At 41.2% G+C, this 19174-nt stretch overlaps 1 protein-coding gene across 5 annotated transcripts; it reads left to right on the top strand.

Annotated features, from left to right (window-relative positions):
• Positions 1 to 6725: 6725 nt before the first annotated feature.
• Positions 6726 to 18307, top strand: LOC111933494 (phospholipid scramblase 1-like). Of its 5 annotated transcripts, none has more exons than XM_023933120.2 (9): positions 6726 to 7117; positions 9618 to 9649; positions 10443 to 10511; positions 12019 to 12176; positions 13171 to 13213; positions 14269 to 14489; positions 15299 to 15460; positions 16491 to 16652; positions 17868 to 18307. In XM_023933120.2, the coding sequence occupies exons 2-9, from the start codon at positions 9643 to 9645 to the stop codon at positions 17898 to 17900; spliced, it is 855 nt and encodes a 284-aa protein (XP_023788888.1). In that variant the 5' UTR covers positions 6726 to 7117; positions 9618 to 9642; the 3' UTR covers positions 17901 to 18307. The 5 variants fall into 5 exon arrangements, with proteins under 5 accessions (XP_023788888.1, XP_023788889.1, XP_086701149.1 ...); XM_023933121.2 differs by having other exon boundaries at positions 6955 to 7024; XM_086845023.1 differs by having other exon boundaries at positions 6966 to 7097.
• The last annotated feature ends 867 nt before the right edge of the window (positions 18308 to 19174 follow it).

Raw genomic sequence — 19174 nt, 5'->3', positions numbered from 1 at the left:
GTGTGGTTTTATGGCTGGGGCATAAAAAAGATATGTGCAAGACCTCCCTAACGTGCTCATTTGAAACACTCCCATAAAATGGTTTATCTTGACTCATGTGTCCATTTGCAGTTCTGTCCTGCCAGAACTGTGTTTGAGTGGGTTCACTGAACACGAGGTTTTAGTTGAACTGTCACCACCCTGGGAAAGACCCCAGGCCCTGTCCAAAGTGAAGGGGTAAATGATTGTGGAACTTGGGAAGAAGAAGAGTCTGATGGAAAAAAATCCCTGCAAAATCAGGGTAACATGAACTAAGGAAAGAGTATGGGAACAAAATTAGCAAGGTGTGGAGGAGAATACAAGGAGAATAAGATATTTCTAAGAGTAAATGAATATTTTCAATCAGAAGTGAAGTCTAATATGGTCTTTACAAATACATTCTCAGTGGAAAAGAATTATGGATCTTTGCTAAAAAATAAGCACCTGCTTGGTGAAGTCATAATTCTTTACTGTGTTGCTGATCTGTTCAAGTTAAAATGTTCTTTTATCTTGTACTTCAGTAATATAACTGATAAGAGATGATTAAGAGAGAAAAAATGTTTAAAAAATCTGCACAGATGCAAAATGTCTCATGCAGCATTGACGTGCTTAGCACTGTATATATTTATTACTAAAAGTATGTATGAGTTTTCTTGGTGAACATTTAAATCTAAAACTATTATAATAAACTGAAATAGAAGCCATTCCTGAGACAGATGTTGAAAAAAAAGTCTGATTCCTCTCTTTCCCCACGATGTTCCAGAAAATAAATTTTGTAAATAGCTTTATTCAGTGTCTAATTCATAAAGCAAAAATGTCATCCTAACTGCAGTCTTGGTTGATGTAGCAAGGTTTAGAGTTCCAGAAGCCCAGTGGTGCATTAAAATAATGGGGTTTCACTGAAAGCCTGAAAAAACAAATGTTAGGGTTTGGACCAGATCAAAAGGCCTTCTGTCAGATGAGTCCAGTGTCACTGCAGACAGCTCTAACATCAAGAATTTTATATTATTAGTTCAGAGAGAATAACTAGGAATGGTGTAAAACATTTGTTGTAAAGCCATAGAAAACACTGATTAATGCTAATGTAGATCCAATTTGGCAAAAATCACGTGCCCTGAAATTCTGGGAAAGATCACTGAAGGAGAACCATATAGAACAGATATAAATACCAGTGTGAAAAATACTTTTACTTCAATACTGAAAACAAACATATTGATTCCAGAAACTTGCAGAGCCTGCCTCCACAGATTTCATGGTCACCTTATCCAGCTTCCAGAAGCTGCAGGTGCTGGGTGTTGGACCTCTCGGGGTCAGGGGGCCCATGGGTCACAGGACCTGGTCCTGCAGCAGTGCAGGAGCACCGGGCAGGGCTGGCTCGTGCTGTGTCTGTGGCACGGTGTCCCCTGGCAGCACACTGCAAACCTGTCACACTGCAAGGGAAGCTGCAGCCTGGCTGGGAGTTCCCAGCAGCACAGGCAGCCTGGATGCCAGCAGGGACATGGTTAAGGGGAGAGGAGAAGAGAGCAGAGGGCATCTGTGACAGCCTGATCAGTAGCAACCGGCAGCTCAATTACACTAAAAAATTGAATCAGAGATTGGATGGCAAATACAATTTATAATACCACATGATACAGCAGCCAGGGAGAAAAACCTTCAGGGCTGGGAATAACAAATCTGGCAAACTTGATTTAGGAAATAATACGACTAAATGTGAACCTCCTGAAAGTTGTGCTCAGGATTTCTGGGAAATGGCTCTGGCCTGAGCGTGAGGCCCACTGCTTTGATGAGCAATTTCTTCATGCATGATTATTCCATATCCCAGGTAATCAGTGTGAGGAAAGAGTTTACCATACCTGACATTGGTGACTAGGTCTTAATAGTGAACAGGATTTATACCTGATGTAAATATCTTTCCATTTTCTTTTTCCTGTGGTTTCTCCTCTCCAGTTCTAAACCTCCCCAAATTCCCCAGCTGTCTGTGTAAGAAGCAGTGCCTGGTGCCAGGCTTCCTCAATTTTCACTCTTAATTGAGCTGTAAATTCAGCTCATAAACTCTTGCAAATCTAGTGGTCCTTCTACATTTACAACTTTTTAATTATCTTCTTAATTAATGGAAGCCTCAAGGTCCCAGTACATTTTTATCGGAGGAGTCTGTTATGAAACACATTAACTGGGACTTCATTGGCTTTAATAACATCTTCCCCTCAGCCTGGTTCTGTGTATCAGCATTGCTCCATTTGTCCTCATGTTGATAGAAGTGCCAGTGTATATCACAGCACAGTCAAACCCAGCTTCTCCTTTATCAGCAGCTCCTGAGCAAGCCAGGGGTGCTTAATCAAGAGTGTAAGGTTAAAAGGCATTATTCCCTCACAATGCTGAATTCAAACGCAGTGCTAGTGTCTAAAAGATTACGATGCTGTAAATGAAAGCAGACGTGGGCCTGGCAGCTGCATTGCATTCTTTGCTGTCTCAGAGATGTGTGACTGGTGAGCAGGGGCTCCAGAGGATGGGCAAAGGGAGCAGAGGGGACTCCTGCCCTCGAGGCAGAGATACCCTGTGCACCAAGGCAAAGGGCTGCTGCTTCCAGGTGTCCTTGTTTTATGTACATTTTCAAAGGGGAATGTCAACCCAAAGCCTGTGGTGTCCTGACAAAGCTGCTTTACATGATTCCAGTTCCACACTGGTGCAGCAATGCTGGCTCTAGAGCAGTTTGATGGGTGAATCCCACCCACACATGGCATGTGCTTGAGAGAAAAGGCATTGCAGGGAGGGAGGGAGAGTTCAAGGGCCACTAACACGTCACTGCTGCTGTATGATTCAGTATCTCCTGCAACAGTGCTTAAACGAAAGAACTTGGCTTTGCAAAAACCTTCAAAGCCCTCCTTCTCCCCAAACCACAAACACAGATAACTGAGCAGCCTGGGAGTTCAGAGTGCCAGCTTTGACATACGAAACTGGATGTCTGCCTAGGATGAGATTGTCCTGACTTGTTTTGGTGTATTTCACTAATTAGGCTGGTATTATTTATACTTTTTAGGAACAAAATCATGTCCTAGAAAAATGTTCCCTGTAAGTATCTGTTTGCAGTAGCAATATCCCTTTAGCAGAAAACAGGATTTACACAAGCTGCATTTTAAGCTGTTGGTACCACAGTTAATCCTAAATGCTGTAAACTGTAATGGCCTATTTCTTTATGTCAAGTTGTTCTTTTCCTCCCAATATCCTGTTTTCTGACTGCAAAGCAGCTTAAGCTGGTTCATCTACAGTGCTGGCATTCAAAACCTTGCATGACTGGCAGCAGTAGAACTTTATTTAACTTCCTTCTCGGTCTGAGAAAGAAATCGCTGTGGCATAAAAACATTTAGTAGCAAAACCAAATGTGTGGTATTGCTTCCATTGTTGTTCAGTTGCTGCTTTCTCCATGTGTTTGAGTATTTCGAGGAAGGGCTGATGGTGATGGCTGACAGCTCTCTGCGGGAATTGCTTTTCCTCTGTGAGTGATTATTACAATTGCTAGTGACAGCCCAGGGGGACGTGTTGCTCCTCAGGATACATAAAAATATAAGAAATGTTACTCTATGTGGTTTGGAACTCATAACTGTCCACTGATGTTATCTGGATGCTGACTTAACGCAGACATTACAGCACTAAACCCATTTTCACCCAGTTTCCCTCTCAAAGGAAAACCTAACCCTCATTTGTTAGACTGCAGGCTTGATGACTGACTTGACATTGTTAAATGAAATCAAATACATGAACAGGCCTGCTTACAATTGCACAATTACAAATCTTTAATACAGAGATGATGTGTTAGCTGCTTCTTCTGGCTTCATGAATGCATGTTTTATTAAGTCAGTGAAGGCCTAACTACCAGAACAAAAAAGAGAGCTACACTGAGATTCAGGGGATGTCAGATGCCTGTCAAAGGTTAGCAGGATGGAAGCAATTTCCCCATTTCCACATCAAAGAAATACTAACAGTAATAGTAATAGTAATACTAAGACTAGCAATTTATCTGTTTTTCAAAATGCTTGGATTTAAATTACCTTTTACCATGTTTGTCATGTCTGTCCTACTGGCGGTGGCTCATTCTAGACTCATCACATTGTATTAAAGTGTAGATATTGCCTATTGGAACATTACATTATTTGCTTATCTTCATTCAAAACCACTACTAGTTTGGATGTAATGTATAGTATAAATGGAAAAAAGGAAAATTACTGATTCTGGAGAAAATGTGAATAATTAGGTTGGATGGAGTTTAAAATCTAAACTTTCCAAGCAAGTTCTAAATATTGTGAAAATTGTATCAGGTCATTATCACTTTGTCATCAAAAGTTTGGAATAAAACTAATGCTGTAATTTCAGTGTCAGAAAGTGCCTTTTATTTTCAGTACAGGGCATGAGGGGGATCTCTCTGCCTAATTCCTGCACTGCAGCTAGAGAACAAATGAGTTTAAATCTGTGTAACTAATTCAGACTCATTACATTTCCCCAAACTCATAAATACATGCAAAACATTCCTGCCAATTCTTCTACATATTTAAATCACCTTCCAACAGCATTGCTGAGTCCTACAGTTTTTAAGGCTAGGATAACTACTTCCACACATGAATACAGGCCTAAGCACTGTAAGCTAAAGGAATTCACAAGACTTATAATTTGTTGCAATTAAAGGTTTTCCAAAACGTGCACAAGTGAAGGATGGAAAACAGAAAAAAAATTGTACCCCATGGCTGGTGCTCCAGCCAGTGCAGCTCAGGAGCTTTTCCTAGCCTGCCATTGAGAGGAAACTTCTTTTTCTTTGTTCTTTCTTTCTTTCTTTCTTTCTTTCTTTCTTTCTTTCTTTCTTTCTTTCTTTCTTTCTTTCTTTCTTTCTTTCTTTCTCCTCTGTTCCTTCTTCTTCTTTTGTTCTTTCTTTTAATTTATTTCCTGGTAGCACCCTCAAGTTTGTGCCTCAAACCTCACATCCTTTGTCATTTCTATAAAGAAAACAACAACTCTCAGCTTATTTTTCTCTTCATCTCCCACATCTGCTTGCTGTTCCAGGTTTGCTTTCCAGATTACAAACACTGGAGAAGGGAATTTTCTGTGGGATTGTGTCCTCAGGCACAGAAGTCAAACCCCCTAGTAACCACTTTTATTTCCTCTAGCAGTGCAAACCATGCCATGCCTGAGGCTAAATGTGCTTAAGCAGAGTTAGAGCTGCACAAAGGCTGTTTGCTCCCAGGTACAGCCCTGAGCAGACTTCTCCCATGTCCCCTGACACAGATGTCCTGCCTGAGCACTGAGGGAAAGGGGGCTGCTGAGGGGATGTTGGCAAGGAGGATGAGAGCTGCTTTCATCAGCTCAGCTCCAGCTCACTGGACACCTCTGCATGAGAAGTGGGTGGAGGAGCTGGTCCCACTCCTGGTGTTGGGCACCAGATGGATCCACCAGAGGATCAGATGAGGAGCCAACATCAAGAGCAGCAGAAGTTAAAACAGTAGAAAGTAATGTTCTGAATATCCAGCCCATAAGCTACACAGAAATCCTAGAAATCAGGATCAAGAATCTACAAATAATGTTTCTTTTCAGGTAAACATGCTTAAACCAAAAAGACTAAATTACTAGGAGCATTTTCTTATTTCTCTTCATACCATTCCAGCTTCTTTTCTTAAAGTTTTAGGCATTCCCCTGCTGATTAAATCTGCTCACTGGACAAAATTAAAAAGGTACTGACTGTTTCAACCCCCTGATCTAATAGAAAAGCACTGACTGTCAGTTACAACATCAATGATCCTAGCTAGATAAGGAAAAAACCGGAACATTATTTGATATGGGAAAGACTGATAAATTACTTTGTATTTTATGAGTCATGGCATATTTTTTTCTGCCACTACAGGTGAATAGATTCTTTTTTACTACTTATAGACACGTGAAAGGAAGAGATTTACTGCTATCTGTGTTCTCTCTGATAGGACAATGATATTCTCCTCTAAGAAATAACATTCCTCTCTATGTCTAAAAGTCATGTTTGCTCAGCAATAAAATTTGAATTTCAGAGTAGAAATCTGAACCAAGCTAAATATAACTATGCTATATTCATGTAAGAAAGAAGGACAGTATTAAAATATATGATGTATTTCTAATTTCCAAACCATGTCAAAATAATTCTATATCCATTTCTTGGTGTCTGCTATTAATCCTCTTAGTGGACTTAGTGCAGGTGTGTGGGAAAATGTTAGTCAGCTTTAGATTCTTCTGTACCTGAGGAAACAATCAAAATAAAATCCCCAAATCCCTGTGAAATCTGGTGTTCAGGTGAAATCCAGTGCAGGGCTAGAATAATAGTTTGGGGGTTGGGCGGGAGGTTTGGTTTGGTTTTGTTTATGGAAAATTCATATTGAAATGGAGACTTTATTCTGGGAGGTAGAAGGCAAAGACTAATTGCTGTGATCATATTTATGTAGTTTAGAGGAAATAAAGTTTCCTTTGAATACATGGACACCAGCAACCCCTCCCTGACACACATGAATATACAAAAATTGATGTGGAAAACCTGTTCACCAGAGCGGCTAATCAGGGTGTGAGCCCATTTACTCCAAGTCCTTTGCTTCCTAAACAATTCAGTATTGTACATTCTTGTTCCTGTAACTATGAAGTCCACATAATTATATTTACCTCCTGAGGTCCTGCCTTATAAGCAAGGTAAAATTGTTCCAAACACATTTGTTCTCCTTTCAGGGTGGACGTAGCGCTTGGAGTTATCACTCGTATGTAAACTGATGTCCTCTGGCTAAAAGGCAGAATTAGGTTAAATAATTCATTTTGAAAGGGCTGAATCGGCACTGATGCGGCTAGAAATGGAAAAAGGAAAGCTGTAGAAATGTCGGCGTTTATCGGCAGGGCTGGCAGCAATTTCCTGCCCGCAGCCTGGCCCTGCCCTCGCTCCCCGCCCTGCAGCGCTGCGAGTTCCCGGACGGGACAGCGGGACAGCGGGACAGCGGGACAGCGGGATATCGGGGTATCGGGACAGCGGGACAGCGGGATATCGAGATATCGGGACACAGAAACACCGGGACACAGAGGGACATCGGGCCAGCGGAGCTCGGGAGCGGTATGTTGTGCTGGCCGGGGCTCGGAGCGTTCCCCCGGCGGGGATCCCTTCCAGGAGCTCCTGCCCGCTGTCCCGGGGATGGCCCCTCGGGGATGAGCAGCAGGGCTGCGGCACGGGCAGAAGTGGCTGGAATCCGTGCCTGTAGAGGAGTAAGCCGCTGGCAGAGGCTGCGTGGCCAGAGCTGCTGCTGCTGCTGCCCGCCTGTGCCAGCACAGCTCCGGGGGAGGCAGCGGCAGCTCGCTCCTGGCCCCAGCGCTCCATCCGGGCGAGGATGTGCCCTCTGTGACCCGCCTGCCACCGCCAGGGCTGGCACTGCCCGGGGCTGGCACTGCCCGGAATCGGCACTCCCGGCTCTCAGGAGAAAAGCCACTGGAAGGGGAGATACTGCTACTGCATCAGAACCAAAAAGAAAATAACTTCTCTGAATAATATTTTGTTAAAACCGGGCAAAAATAACTCATTTCATTAGATGGACTAGATGATTTTCAAGCATAGTTTCTCCAGTGGTGTAGGTTAAAATCCAGGGGCTGAACAGTCTAATCTAATGTAACATCAAAAGAAAAAGAAAGCCACAAAAGGTGAACTGAACTAATGCATGCCTCCTGGCTATTTGGCTTCCTGTGTTTTGCATATTACAAATTCTTGGAAAAGGCCGGGCTTGTTATTTATATAGTACTAAACATGTCTGTGCTTGTGAGCTTACATTAACATGCTCTTTGGAGCATTCTAGTGAGCTGGATAAGAAATGAAAGTACTTGCCATGCTAGTATTCTGTTTTTCTGATAAGAAGCAGAAGTCCTATAGTTAATGTAATTCAGACATGTCTGAGTTACTTGCAGCATATCTAGTGACATGAGTCAGACTAAGGCACATGTAGCTGTGTTATGTAGCTCTGAAAATCAGAAGCTGAAAACAAACACAGGTATTCATATAGAAGGAACTATCTAGGGATGATATGAGGGCTGAGTTTTGTAAAACCTTTATTGCTTTCTCCTACAGACCATATCAACCTTTTCTAAATCCTAGATTGTATAATGGCTTGTGGGTGTGTCTGTAGGGACAATGAAAGATTCTGGAGGACTACAAAGCCTTTCTTTTAAATAAATCTTGTGATTCTGTCTCTACTCTCCCTTTACCAAAGGATTTAGATATAATTCTCAGTATTTCACTGAAGTTCATGTAGCTAGAGCATCTCACAGTATAAACTGACCTTTTGCTAGTTTTATTCTTCTATAATTTGTGATATTCCTACATTCATACAGTGACTACAGTTCAATCTATCCTATGACCAGAACCCAATTAAAGTATGTGAAACAGGACAGTGGTTTTGTTAGTAAAGAAGGGTCAGTAAAGTAGAAGAAAAAGTATGTTAAAAAAGGAATGTTTTAAGAGCAACTAAATCAGCTGCTCTGAAATAGGATGTTCTGTAGGATTTGGAGAGTTCCAGGACATTGCAGAAGCATTAGCTATCACCCTGTGAGATCTGCTTTTACTCGGGGAGTGAAAAACAGGAAGGAATTGCTTTCAGTTTCACTTCCCAGCTTTAAACAGCAATCTTCACTGAAAGGAAGTAGTTAGAAGAATCATAAGAGACAAATTATATTCATGGTTTAACTTCAACTGGATTATTTTTAAAGAACAACTAGGTTTATTTTTTTTTATTTTAAAGCTTTCAAACCTATTAAAAAGGAGTGCCTGTACCATTCTTGTTTACACTCCCACTTTTGGATCTCCTGACTGTTTTGGATCTGTCTCTAATAGCAGTTGTTGCTGTTGTCTTGCTTCACTCATTACCCCAGAGAAAGAAATAACTCAAGGTTTCAGCTGGTATCACTAAGTGGGGTTTTTTTTTTGGGTGTTTTGGGTTTTGGTTTGGTTTGGTTTTTTATGTGTGTGGCTTTCTTTTGTTTTGTTTTGGGTTAGTTTTCTTGGGATTTTTTTTTCCTTTTTTTTAATGTGGGCTGTGTTGTTTGGTTGGTTTTTGGTTTCTTTTACTCCTTGGCAACCATGATTTGTTATCCTGTGAAGGCAAATATTGGATATGTGATATTTATTAGTACCACTAGAGAAATGGAATAGCTTAAAGAAGGTGGTAACGTGGCTCCTTCAGGATTTACCTGAGCAGGTTTTGTGGTCAACATCAATACACTGAACCAGCTGCCCTTAAATCACTGCAGTAAATTGTTCATGTGAAGTACAGGATGTTTCTGAATGGCTGCACAGGGGAGCTTAACACCCCAATGCTTTTCTGAGCTGAGGTTGATTTCAGGATACTCAAAGCATGGCTGTAGGCATAGAAAACCCAGACTTATGTAGTAGTTGAGACATATCCTAGAAGAAAGCTGAGATATTTCAATTTATTTTTGCTTGTAATTGTAGTTTCACTTTCCCATACAGTTTAGAGAGGCAAACATCTTTTAGCAATAATAGAGTACTCTGAATAGCTCTTGTGTGAAATTATACATTTAAAAAAATATGGTGCAAAACTGTTCTTTTGCAGAACGACTACAAGCAGATCTACAGCAATGCAAGGTGAGTAAAATATAACCAAAATACCAACTTCTGCTAACATCAAAGACAGCACATTCAAGCAATATTTGCTTACCTTAGATTTATATGAAATATGTATGAATGTTTTAATCTGAAATTATTTACATTTTAAAATGAAATATTTTAAAAAATGTAGAGCCTACATTTTCAGATGTTGATTTCTGAAGTTAAGTGAAAATAATAAATAATATAGTAATCTTGAAATTCAAGTTATTTCTGCTTACAAACTGAAGCTGGTAAATATTTTAAAATCCATAACCCTCTCCACCTCTGGTGAGGCATTAGTATAGTCTGAACTTGAAGAAATTGAGAGAAAAGGTTTTACACAGAGGGGAATGGCTCACTGCCATGTTCTGTACTGGAGGGCAGCCTGTCAGTTCCTGGTAATGCTTTGAATTCAAGCCTCTTTCTAAATATCAATGAACAAAGACATCTTTGCTCCAGACAGTGAACTGACCCTGCTTAAGCAGGGCTTGGACTGGATGATCTCAGGAGGTTCCTTCCAAGCTGAAGGATTCTGTGATCCTGTGACATCTTCATGACATCCTGTGCAGTGCCTGTCTTTTTCTGCACTTTAAGGACCAGAACTCCATTAAGTTTTCTTGATGAATGCATTGTTATAGATACGACCTTGATGTATATTTTTTGCTGTACAGAAAACAGCTGCCTAGATTTTGTTCTATGTGCACTCTGGAAAAGGAGTCAGCGCTGGGGATCTTTCACCCAGGGTAGGAGGAAATGATCCATACTCAGAGCATATTTTCCATTCTTCCAGGACCTCAACCTGCCACAGCACCTGGAATGCCCTATGGCTCCCCTCAGCAAGTCCCTGGGGCTTACCAAGGTGGGTGGCTTGGTTACAGATCTGTGAGACTGCTAGGAAGTAAGCATGGGGAATATGGGGCTGTAAAAGGGTGAGCATCTCCAGTTTACCTCTTGGCTATTAATTCTATGGAGTCTCTTTTGATCTCTGTTTTGCTGAAAAGTCATTTCTTTCCTTTGTAATTCTATGTTAGTATGTGCTCAGCAGTGCCAACAGTAGGAGGTAGGAGTTAAAAATGTCAGGTGTTCCTCAGCAGCCATTGTGGGGAATTTGCTAGGGAGTTTTGCTGGGTGCTACTGATTGCAATTAATGTGCAGCAGATTCTTACTGATAATCAGACTTTTTAATTATCATATGACTTCAGTATTTCACTTTATTTTGCTCTAGAAATACAGAAGCGAAGAGAGAATTGTTTTCTTCTTGCAGTTCTGCATGTATTCATTTCTTGTTTGCAGGTGGTTATACCTTACACTTTCCCTCACTTGCTCTCTCCTCTTCTGTCTCATTTTCTGCTCCACTCCAAAATGCAGCCCTCCTGAACAGCTTCTCTCATTCTGGCAGTGATTTCTTTCTGAAGAAGCAAATCACAATAAATATCTAACAATCAGGCTCAGAGCATAAGTCAGAGGTAAAAAGCAAAATGTTTGGTCTAAGTTACTGTGCTGTTCATAAGTTAAAGCTTGTGCATCCTGGGACAAGGCACTCTGGGGTCTGTAAGTACCCTTGGCTAGCAGGGAACAAGCACTCACTCTTGTGCCATGGAGGTTGCAGGAACATTGTTATTTTGAGTAATCTTATGTTCACACACTTGCCCACAAGAGCTGTAGGTTGTTTGTGTGCAAAGCCTGTCCTTAGATGTAAAAGTGATTTTGAATTCCCAAAGGGAGCATTCTTCTCAGGGGTGGGTGATGTGGCCACCACTGAGTTTTACATCACCTGAGGTACTGCTCTGCTCATGGCCACAGCCTGATCCTTCACCTGCTCAGGTCCATGTGTTGTAATGTGGTGTGAAATTTGTGCTGAGCTGGGGTGGGCTGAAGGCCTACCAATCATCTGGTTTGAAAAGTGGAGATGAACTTCGCTAAAAAGACATTTTCTTCACAAAAGTAGAAGGTATAGTTCCAGCAAAACTTTATCTTGAAATTCCTTTCCTCATTCAGCCTGTAAATGCCAATGCTTTCCATGTAATTTAAAGTATTCTTTCTTCTCTACTTAGAAATAACCTTCATTTATTTATTTCTGGGTTTTGATTTACTGTTTCTATGTGAATGAAGCTTCTTCTGTTATCAAGAGTGATGCATTTTTTTAAATTTATTTGGTTTGGTTTTGTGTGAGACATCAGAACCTCCCACAGCAGTGTAACTGCCTTCATGAGATTTATTGTATCCATAACTGAAATATATAAGGCATAAGGATCTCCACAGTTCCAAACAGTGAAAAAATTACTCTTTTGAAGATGGACAGGGCAATTATTTTCCAACATTTAACTTTCATAACTGTATCTCTCCTACCATGCCAAATGTCACAGGTGCAGGGAACTATGGATTCCAGGCACAGCCCATGGGATTCCCAGGTGGATTTGTTGCTCCACCTGTCCAGAACCAGCCTACCATGGATGGGACAATCTGGATGCCTATCCCTCCTTCTATTCCCAACTGCCCTCCTGGACTGGAGTACCTCACACAGGTACCTGCACCCTTCTTCCTCCCCCAGAGATGAGGTGTTCTGCTCTGGGAAGCAGCCTGCATCCATGAAAAAGCTAAATAAAGCATCTATGTTGCAGCTGCATGGGTTGCTGCCTGTGGGCTGCTAAGTGAAGCCTTTTGTAATTTCTGAATGCAGAGGTGCCTGTTGGAGATGTAGCACTTGTTCACCTTCCTGCCAAGAAGGGTGCTTTAGGATGAGGGACACAGAGCTGTCATGCAGCCTTCCCATTTCTGAAGTCACTGTTTGGGAGATGTAATGTCCTTCGGAAAGGAGTATAAAATAAATACCTATAATATGGGCAATGCTAGCACATTACAAGCACTTAATTTTCTACACAATGCTTTCTTCACAGCTCTTAATATTGTTAGTTGAGCTGCCAGTCTGACTTCACAGCACAGAGAATGCTAATAGCAAAATAAGAGTTGTTTTCACATTACTGAATATGTCTTTGTACTGTAAAATACAGTTCATCTCAGCACTGGAAAGATTAATACTGATGTATTGTTGCCAGTTTTGTAAAGTGCTAAAAATAAAAAGCAAAAAAAAGCACTGGTGAGGAGAGGCTATTTTCCCCCTGAATTTTTCCTTAGAGCTGAGCAGTAGCTGAGAATTCTGCTCTAAAATAACCCCATTTCCTGCTTTTGTCTGTATGGAGTCTCTGTGACATGATGTGAGAGCTCTGTCAGGCTCAGTCCCGAGAAGAGCAGAGGTGTGTTAGCCCTGTGTGCTCATAACCAGACCACTTTGGGTTCCAGTGCTGTGAAAAACTCTTCTGCTAAAGTGGCAGAGGATAGGGCAGGGAGGTGAGTGAGCTATTTCCATACCTTAACAGGTAGATAATCTGTCTCTACACCATGTGTTGATCCATATGTTTTTATTCTAAAATGAAGCAGCTGCAGTTCTTAAAACTACAGTTTTTCATATTTGCAACTTGTTAACTGTTTATTCTGTTTAATTTTTCAACCATGAGCAGATTGACCAGATACTAATTCATCAGCAACTTGAACTTCTTGAGCGTAAGTACAAAGTATTTAAGTCTAATAATCCCAACAACAGTAAAGTTTAGGCTTTCCTTGACACTATGTTTTTAAGGTGGTTACCACCTTTGTCTTGTATTACCTGTCTTTATTCCTACAGAAGTCCTGAAGAAGCAGAGGAAAGGAGAAAATAGGAGGGAAGAAAATTTTCAGCAGGTTCTATATTTAAAAGATACACAGCAATACAACTGAATAATCTTGGTTATAGATGTTATAGTTGATGTACATCTAGTTACAGATGAAGTCATACATTTCCAATGTTACTTGTTAACAATGATTTCTATTCTCTTCTCTTCCTTACTTAAAGATCTTGTTTTCTGTCCTGTCATATCCCACCTAATTCCATGGACTGGCATGTAGCTTTGATCCCTTTTACAGGCAATCCTGCTGTTTTAGCAAACTGAATGGCTTTCCTTCTGCTTCCCTCATTCTGTGCTTTAATACCCAAGTTATCATTATCAATGTCTTTCAAACAGAAGGAATAAAATGGACCATACATCCCAGATAACTCCTAATGTTGCTGCTGCATTTTTCTTTCTGTTTTTTTTTTTCTAAAACTTAAAAGAGTGCTTTAATTTGTTATAGAAATTATTTAAAATTTCTGTCCTGGGTTTTTGTTGTTTGAAAATCTTGACTGAGAGGGTTTTTTGCGGTTTTCTTATTCTGAACATATTTCTGGCTTCACCCCCAAATTCACAACTCTCTCTAACCCTTATCCATTGAACTCTCCCCTGAGGACTTTCCCTGCTGGTGCTTGTGCAGGCAGCTGCTGCCCGTGGCCAGAGGAGACACTGGGGACAGATGGGAATCTCCATTTCTTTCCACATGTCCTTGTTCATGGTGGCTTCTTCCCTCTGAACTTCTCCATCAGGCTTCTCTGCTTGAGGCTCCTTCCCTATCATTTCCCTTTGCCAGCAGCTGCCTCTGACAGACTTTGAGCAAGGCTTGCCTTCCCAAAGAGCAGCCGCAGAGCTAGCGTGGAGCGTCTGACCAGACACCCCTAGGAATTTAGCAGGCTTTTTCCCATTTTTCAGTTGTGACTGACTTTGAAACAAACAACAAATACGAGCTCAAGAATGCACTGGGACAAAGGGTGTACTTCGCAGCGGAGGACACTGACTGCCTCACCAGGAATTGCTGTGGGCCGTCACGGCCCTTCACCATCCGGATTACGGACAACCTGGGCCGCGAGGTGATAACTCTGCACAGGCCTCTGCGCTGCTCCGGCTGCTGCTGCCCCTGCTGCCTGCAGGAGGTGAGTTGCTGCCTCTCCCTGCCTTCCTTCTCGTGCGACAGGCACCTCCTCTGCAGTTTCAAGGTGGGGTTGTCTTGAATCAGGAGGTGAGGTGAAATGAGTCGCGGTTTGCCAGTAAGGTGTGGGAGGAGATCTGTGGGATTTGTGCACGGGGCTCCTGGTCTGGGAAGAGGGAAGTGTGCTGCAATGCTTGGGCTCACTGCCCAGTTCTGATTGTGGTAATGAAAAATCTGATTGAACGGCATTTCCGAGAACTTGTGGCTGGTGCTGAAATCTGCGCTGGGGATGGACTTGGAATGGAAGAGTAGGGCAACAGCTTTCATAAAATAACAGCTGGAGTTTTCATTTTAGAGCTCTGAAAGCTATAGTGACACTCAACACGGGAGATCATGAGGTTTTTTAAATATTAATGTAATTCTGGAATGATGCAACTTCTGAAACTTTAAATCTCAGCCTACCCAGAGCTCCTGCTGAGAAATTTGTAGTAGGTGCACCCTATAATGCCTTCACTGAATGCTTTTGGGATATTTTCTGCCTTTGTTTCACTGGGCTCGGGTCTTTGTATTGTAGATGAATAGTTTGTGTGCTCCGGATCCTGAGGAGTCTCTTACTGTTTCCTTGGAGGCAAAAGCTGAATAAGAGGTCTGCAGTCTGAGTGGTCCTCTGAAAACACTCACAGCAAAATGCTTTGTAAGGCCGGATCCTTGTGGAGAAATAGTTGTTTTCCATTTGTGTGCTGGTGTAGCTTTTGTATCACTAGCATATGGAAGCATGATCATTTACTTGGAGGTTTTCTCTTCCCTGTGAAGCTGGAAGTCCAGGCGCCTCCAGGAACAACAGTTGGTTATGTTGTCCAGAACTGGCATGTCTGCCTGCCAAAGTTCACCATTCAGGATGAGAAAAGAAAGGATATACTGAAAATTGCTGGCCCATGTGTTGTGTGCCGGTGCTGTGAGGACATTAATTTTGAGGTATGCAATGTAAAAATGGTTTGCCTATATCTGTTTTCAGACAGTAGTTTGATATTAGTTTGTTGCTCAATTTACTACCTACCAACTGAACTGTAGTATATATTAAGTAATTGCTACATCTTCTTTTAATGTTGGTATAATCAAATAACTTCTTTAGATACCTAAATTTCTCTAGATAAACCAGGCAAAATTCCAGAAGTGATGTGTTAAAGCCACTCATCAGTGATCACTGAGAATTCCCTGTGGCTGCACACAAATCACTTAATTAAAATCCTTAGCAGCAAAATCTTTTTGAATCTCTTATGTCAGGCTCTAAGAAAAATAGAGGTATTAGGTACTTATTAAAATTACTTCCTTCACCTGATTATTTAATCATCTAATAATCATTCAATAAACTAGTAAGTTAATTTAGACCTGAAATACAGTGTTGAATGACTGAAGAGTTACAACTATCCTTTTGAAATAATATTGATTAATACAACATTGTTTTTGTGGACATTAAGTAAAAGATACACAAGGCTACAATTTAATGCTTAAAATTATGTTGCAGATAGTTACTACAGCAAATTCATATCATTTTATTTTGGAACTAATCTTTCACATGACCCAGAAAACCAGCTCTAACTAGAAAATGTAATGTTGCCAGGGGACTAATCTTTGCTTTTGAACAGAAGAATGTAACTTGTTTAATTTTCACTTGAGCAGTTCCTGGTGCATGGCAGGAGAAGCTAATTCACTGCCTTGGCTAAAAGACACCACTTCCAGCAGTGTGTGTGCATGTGGTATCCCAGCACCATCAAGGAATTCAGCTCCCCTGTCAGATTCAGAATCAAGTTCATGGCTCTAATACTTTAGATCAGCTCTCTTATAGTCTGATTGCCTTTTGGTACTAACCCTTGCTCTCAATAACTGTAATTAAAATAACAGTCTGATGCTTTTAAATGGATCTTTTTCAAAATGGATTTGGGAGTATTATGAATGATGAATGAAGGTTTGATGATGCTTTTTAAAATTTGATGTTAAACTATAGGTGAAGTCTCTGGATGAGACTTGTGCTGTTGGGAGGATTTCTAAGCAGTGGACTGGATTTGTGCGGGAAGTGTTTACAGACACAGATAACTTTGGAATCTCATTCCCAATGGACCTGGATGTGAAAATGAAAGCTGTCATGATTGGTGCTTGCTTCCTTATCGTAAGTCTGTCATTCACTAATAGATGAACATAAACAAACTTTTTCATCTTCATGTTTAAATTGTGAAACATGGAGTCAATGTTTCACAATTTAAAGGAGTAAATTTTGAGCTCCTTCAAGTGGGTGACAGCTTGTGAACTTTTGTGTGTAAAACTGACCACAAAAGGCAAGACAAAATTATTTTAGACAGGAAGCTTATTCTAGACTACATGAAGTACTAGTATTTAAGTATTCTTGTATTTAAGAAGAGTTTCAGATTTGGTAGGACTGAAAATAGGAAAAGGGAAGACTTCTTACAGACTCATTAGCAGAGGAAAGCAAGTTTATGGATTGTGAAACCAGTAAAATAGTAATTAGCAATAGCCAAGAGACCCATCTGAAGCCCAGGCAGCCCACTGGGCTGGTGGACAGCTGAATGCTGCAGCCACTGCCTCCCATCTCTCTTTGGGAGCACCTGAAGCACTGAATGGAGCAGGATTAATGCTCTCAGAGCAGTAATTTCCAGATGGAGGGGTCACTGCAGAGATCATTGAACTTGTCAGAGCACTTTGACTGTCAGTAACGCACTGCAGCTCACTTTCCTCTTTGCAAACAGTGTGGAACACACTCCTGTTTCCATCTAACAGAACAATTCTGCATCAAAGGACTATTTCAGGACATGCACTGTTTCTGGGCTGCTGATGGGCAGGAAAGGGCCATGTGAAGCACCTTGAGTTTGGAAAGGTCTCACCAACCTCTGACAGCATGGGCATGAGCAAGGTTTTGTTTAGCTGTGTGTACCTGTGCTAGTGAGTGCATCAAGTGCAGTGTTAGTGAGTGTCAGCAACCTGGGCCTTCAGGCACAGCAATGGGGACCCCTCCAGTAAACTAAAGATAGACATCATTGTGAGGGACTCCAGCCTGAGGTAAAATGAGAGGGAATGAGTCAGGTTGAACAAAGTCAGGGCAGAAATCCCGAGTAAAGGAAGCATAGCTTTGGCTAGTGATAAATTAAAAGTTCCCATGCTGGTCTTTCACCATCTTTCAGTCTCTGTGGAGGTCCCATTCTGAGAGACCCAGGTGGTGAGCACATGACAAATGTGCCCCCACCTTCTTCTCACCCTTTCAGTTTCGTAGAGGAAGGTGTATATACTGCAACACAGCCAGGGGATCTCAGAAATACGAACTACATTTAAGAATTATTTGTTTTGTTTGTTTGTTTTTTTATCCCCTTAGGACTTCATGTTTTTTGAACGTAGCGGTAATTAAACATCAGCAAGCAGGAGTTTGATAATGAAATCTAGATGTTCTGTATGGAATGAAGAAGAACATGGATCTCCCAAGTTTCTGATGAATTGCAGTGCTCCAGTAAGAATATGAGAAATGCACATGTTATAGTTGCATTTCTGTAAGCTTAAAAGCTTTATGGTCTTTTTTATTATTTTTTTAATCTGATGAAATAATTTTTAGTATTCAAACAAGGACTCTTTATCTGTACAGATCTGAACAGATCAATAATATGATTTAGAGACATATATAGCAACATTTTTTTTCCAAGAACTCTGTAATTTTAAAGTAACTAATTATAGTTGTTACTTATAACTACTATAATTATACTTTGATTCCTAAAAAGAGGGCTACTTCTATATTAAATATTAAAAATAACCTAAGCCTAATAAGGAGACACTGATTTTTTCCTTTGGTAGTTCTGCTGTGGTGTTCACATTCTGTTGTTTCCATCTTCCTATCAAATACATACATTCAGAGCAAAGTAATGCATTTGAACAGAAATATCTGAAACTGGTGTAAAATGTTATGACTCTCTGTGCTGGGTGTGTCTGAGCTGGAGTTCATTTCCCCAGCAGCTGTCCCAGAGCTGTGCTTTGCTCTGGGAACTGGAAGGGTGCAGATAACCCAGCAGGGTTTTGGCTGCAGCAGCGCTGTCTCTCCAGCATTCCCACCTTGTGTAGGCTGGGGGTGGGCAAGCTCCTGGGAGGGGACACAGCCATGCCAGCTGACACAAATCACCAAAGGGACACTCCATACATATGACATCGGCTCAGAGGGAACAGATAAGAAAAGGAAGAGGAAGGCATTGCATTCAGTTTTTAGAGTGTTTGCCTTCCCAAGCAATCACTTCCATGCAGAAGCCCTGCTTCCCAGGAAGGCACTGGGCATTGCCTGCAGATGGGAAGTACAGAATAAAATTCTTGTGTTTTTTACCCTTTGTGCACACACAAACTTTTGCTTTTGTTTGAGTAAACTGCCTTATCTTAACCTACAAGTGTTTTATTCTATCTCCTCTGTCCCTCTGGGAGGGGGAGGCATAGAGTGGCTTGGTGGGCACCTGGCACCCAGCCAAGGTCAACCCACCACATCTGGAGATGGATATATTGTCAAATATGACTCCTCCTGAGCATGACATCATTTTCTTATTTGGGTTGTTTTGAAACTTAAGGCTTGCATGTTCACCAACAGAACTGTAGAGGTGACAGGAAATTGTCTGTGCCTGCTTCTGTTCAATAATCCTTTAGTAAGTGCTT

This window comes from Cyanistes caeruleus, chromosome 10 (genome assembly GCF_971803275.1).
Source record: "Cyanistes caeruleus chromosome 10, bCyaCae1.hap1.1, whole genome shotgun sequence".
Taxonomy (NCBI): domain Eukaryota; kingdom Metazoa; phylum Chordata; class Aves; order Passeriformes; family Paridae; genus Cyanistes; species Cyanistes caeruleus.
This window is presented reverse-complemented; position numbering and strand designations above follow the sequence as displayed.

Bases quoted from the DNA above. Each gene is read 5' to 3' on its own strand.
- LOC111933494 (XM_023933120.2), top strand. The intron at 12,177-13,170 runs GTACCTGCACCC...AACCATGAGCAG, and splicing joins GACTGGAGTACCTCACACAG to ATTGACCAGATACTAATTCA. The intron at 15,461-16,490 runs GTATGCAATGTA...GTTAAACTATAG, and splicing joins GTGAGGACATTAATTTTGAG to GTGAAGTCTCTGGATGAGAC.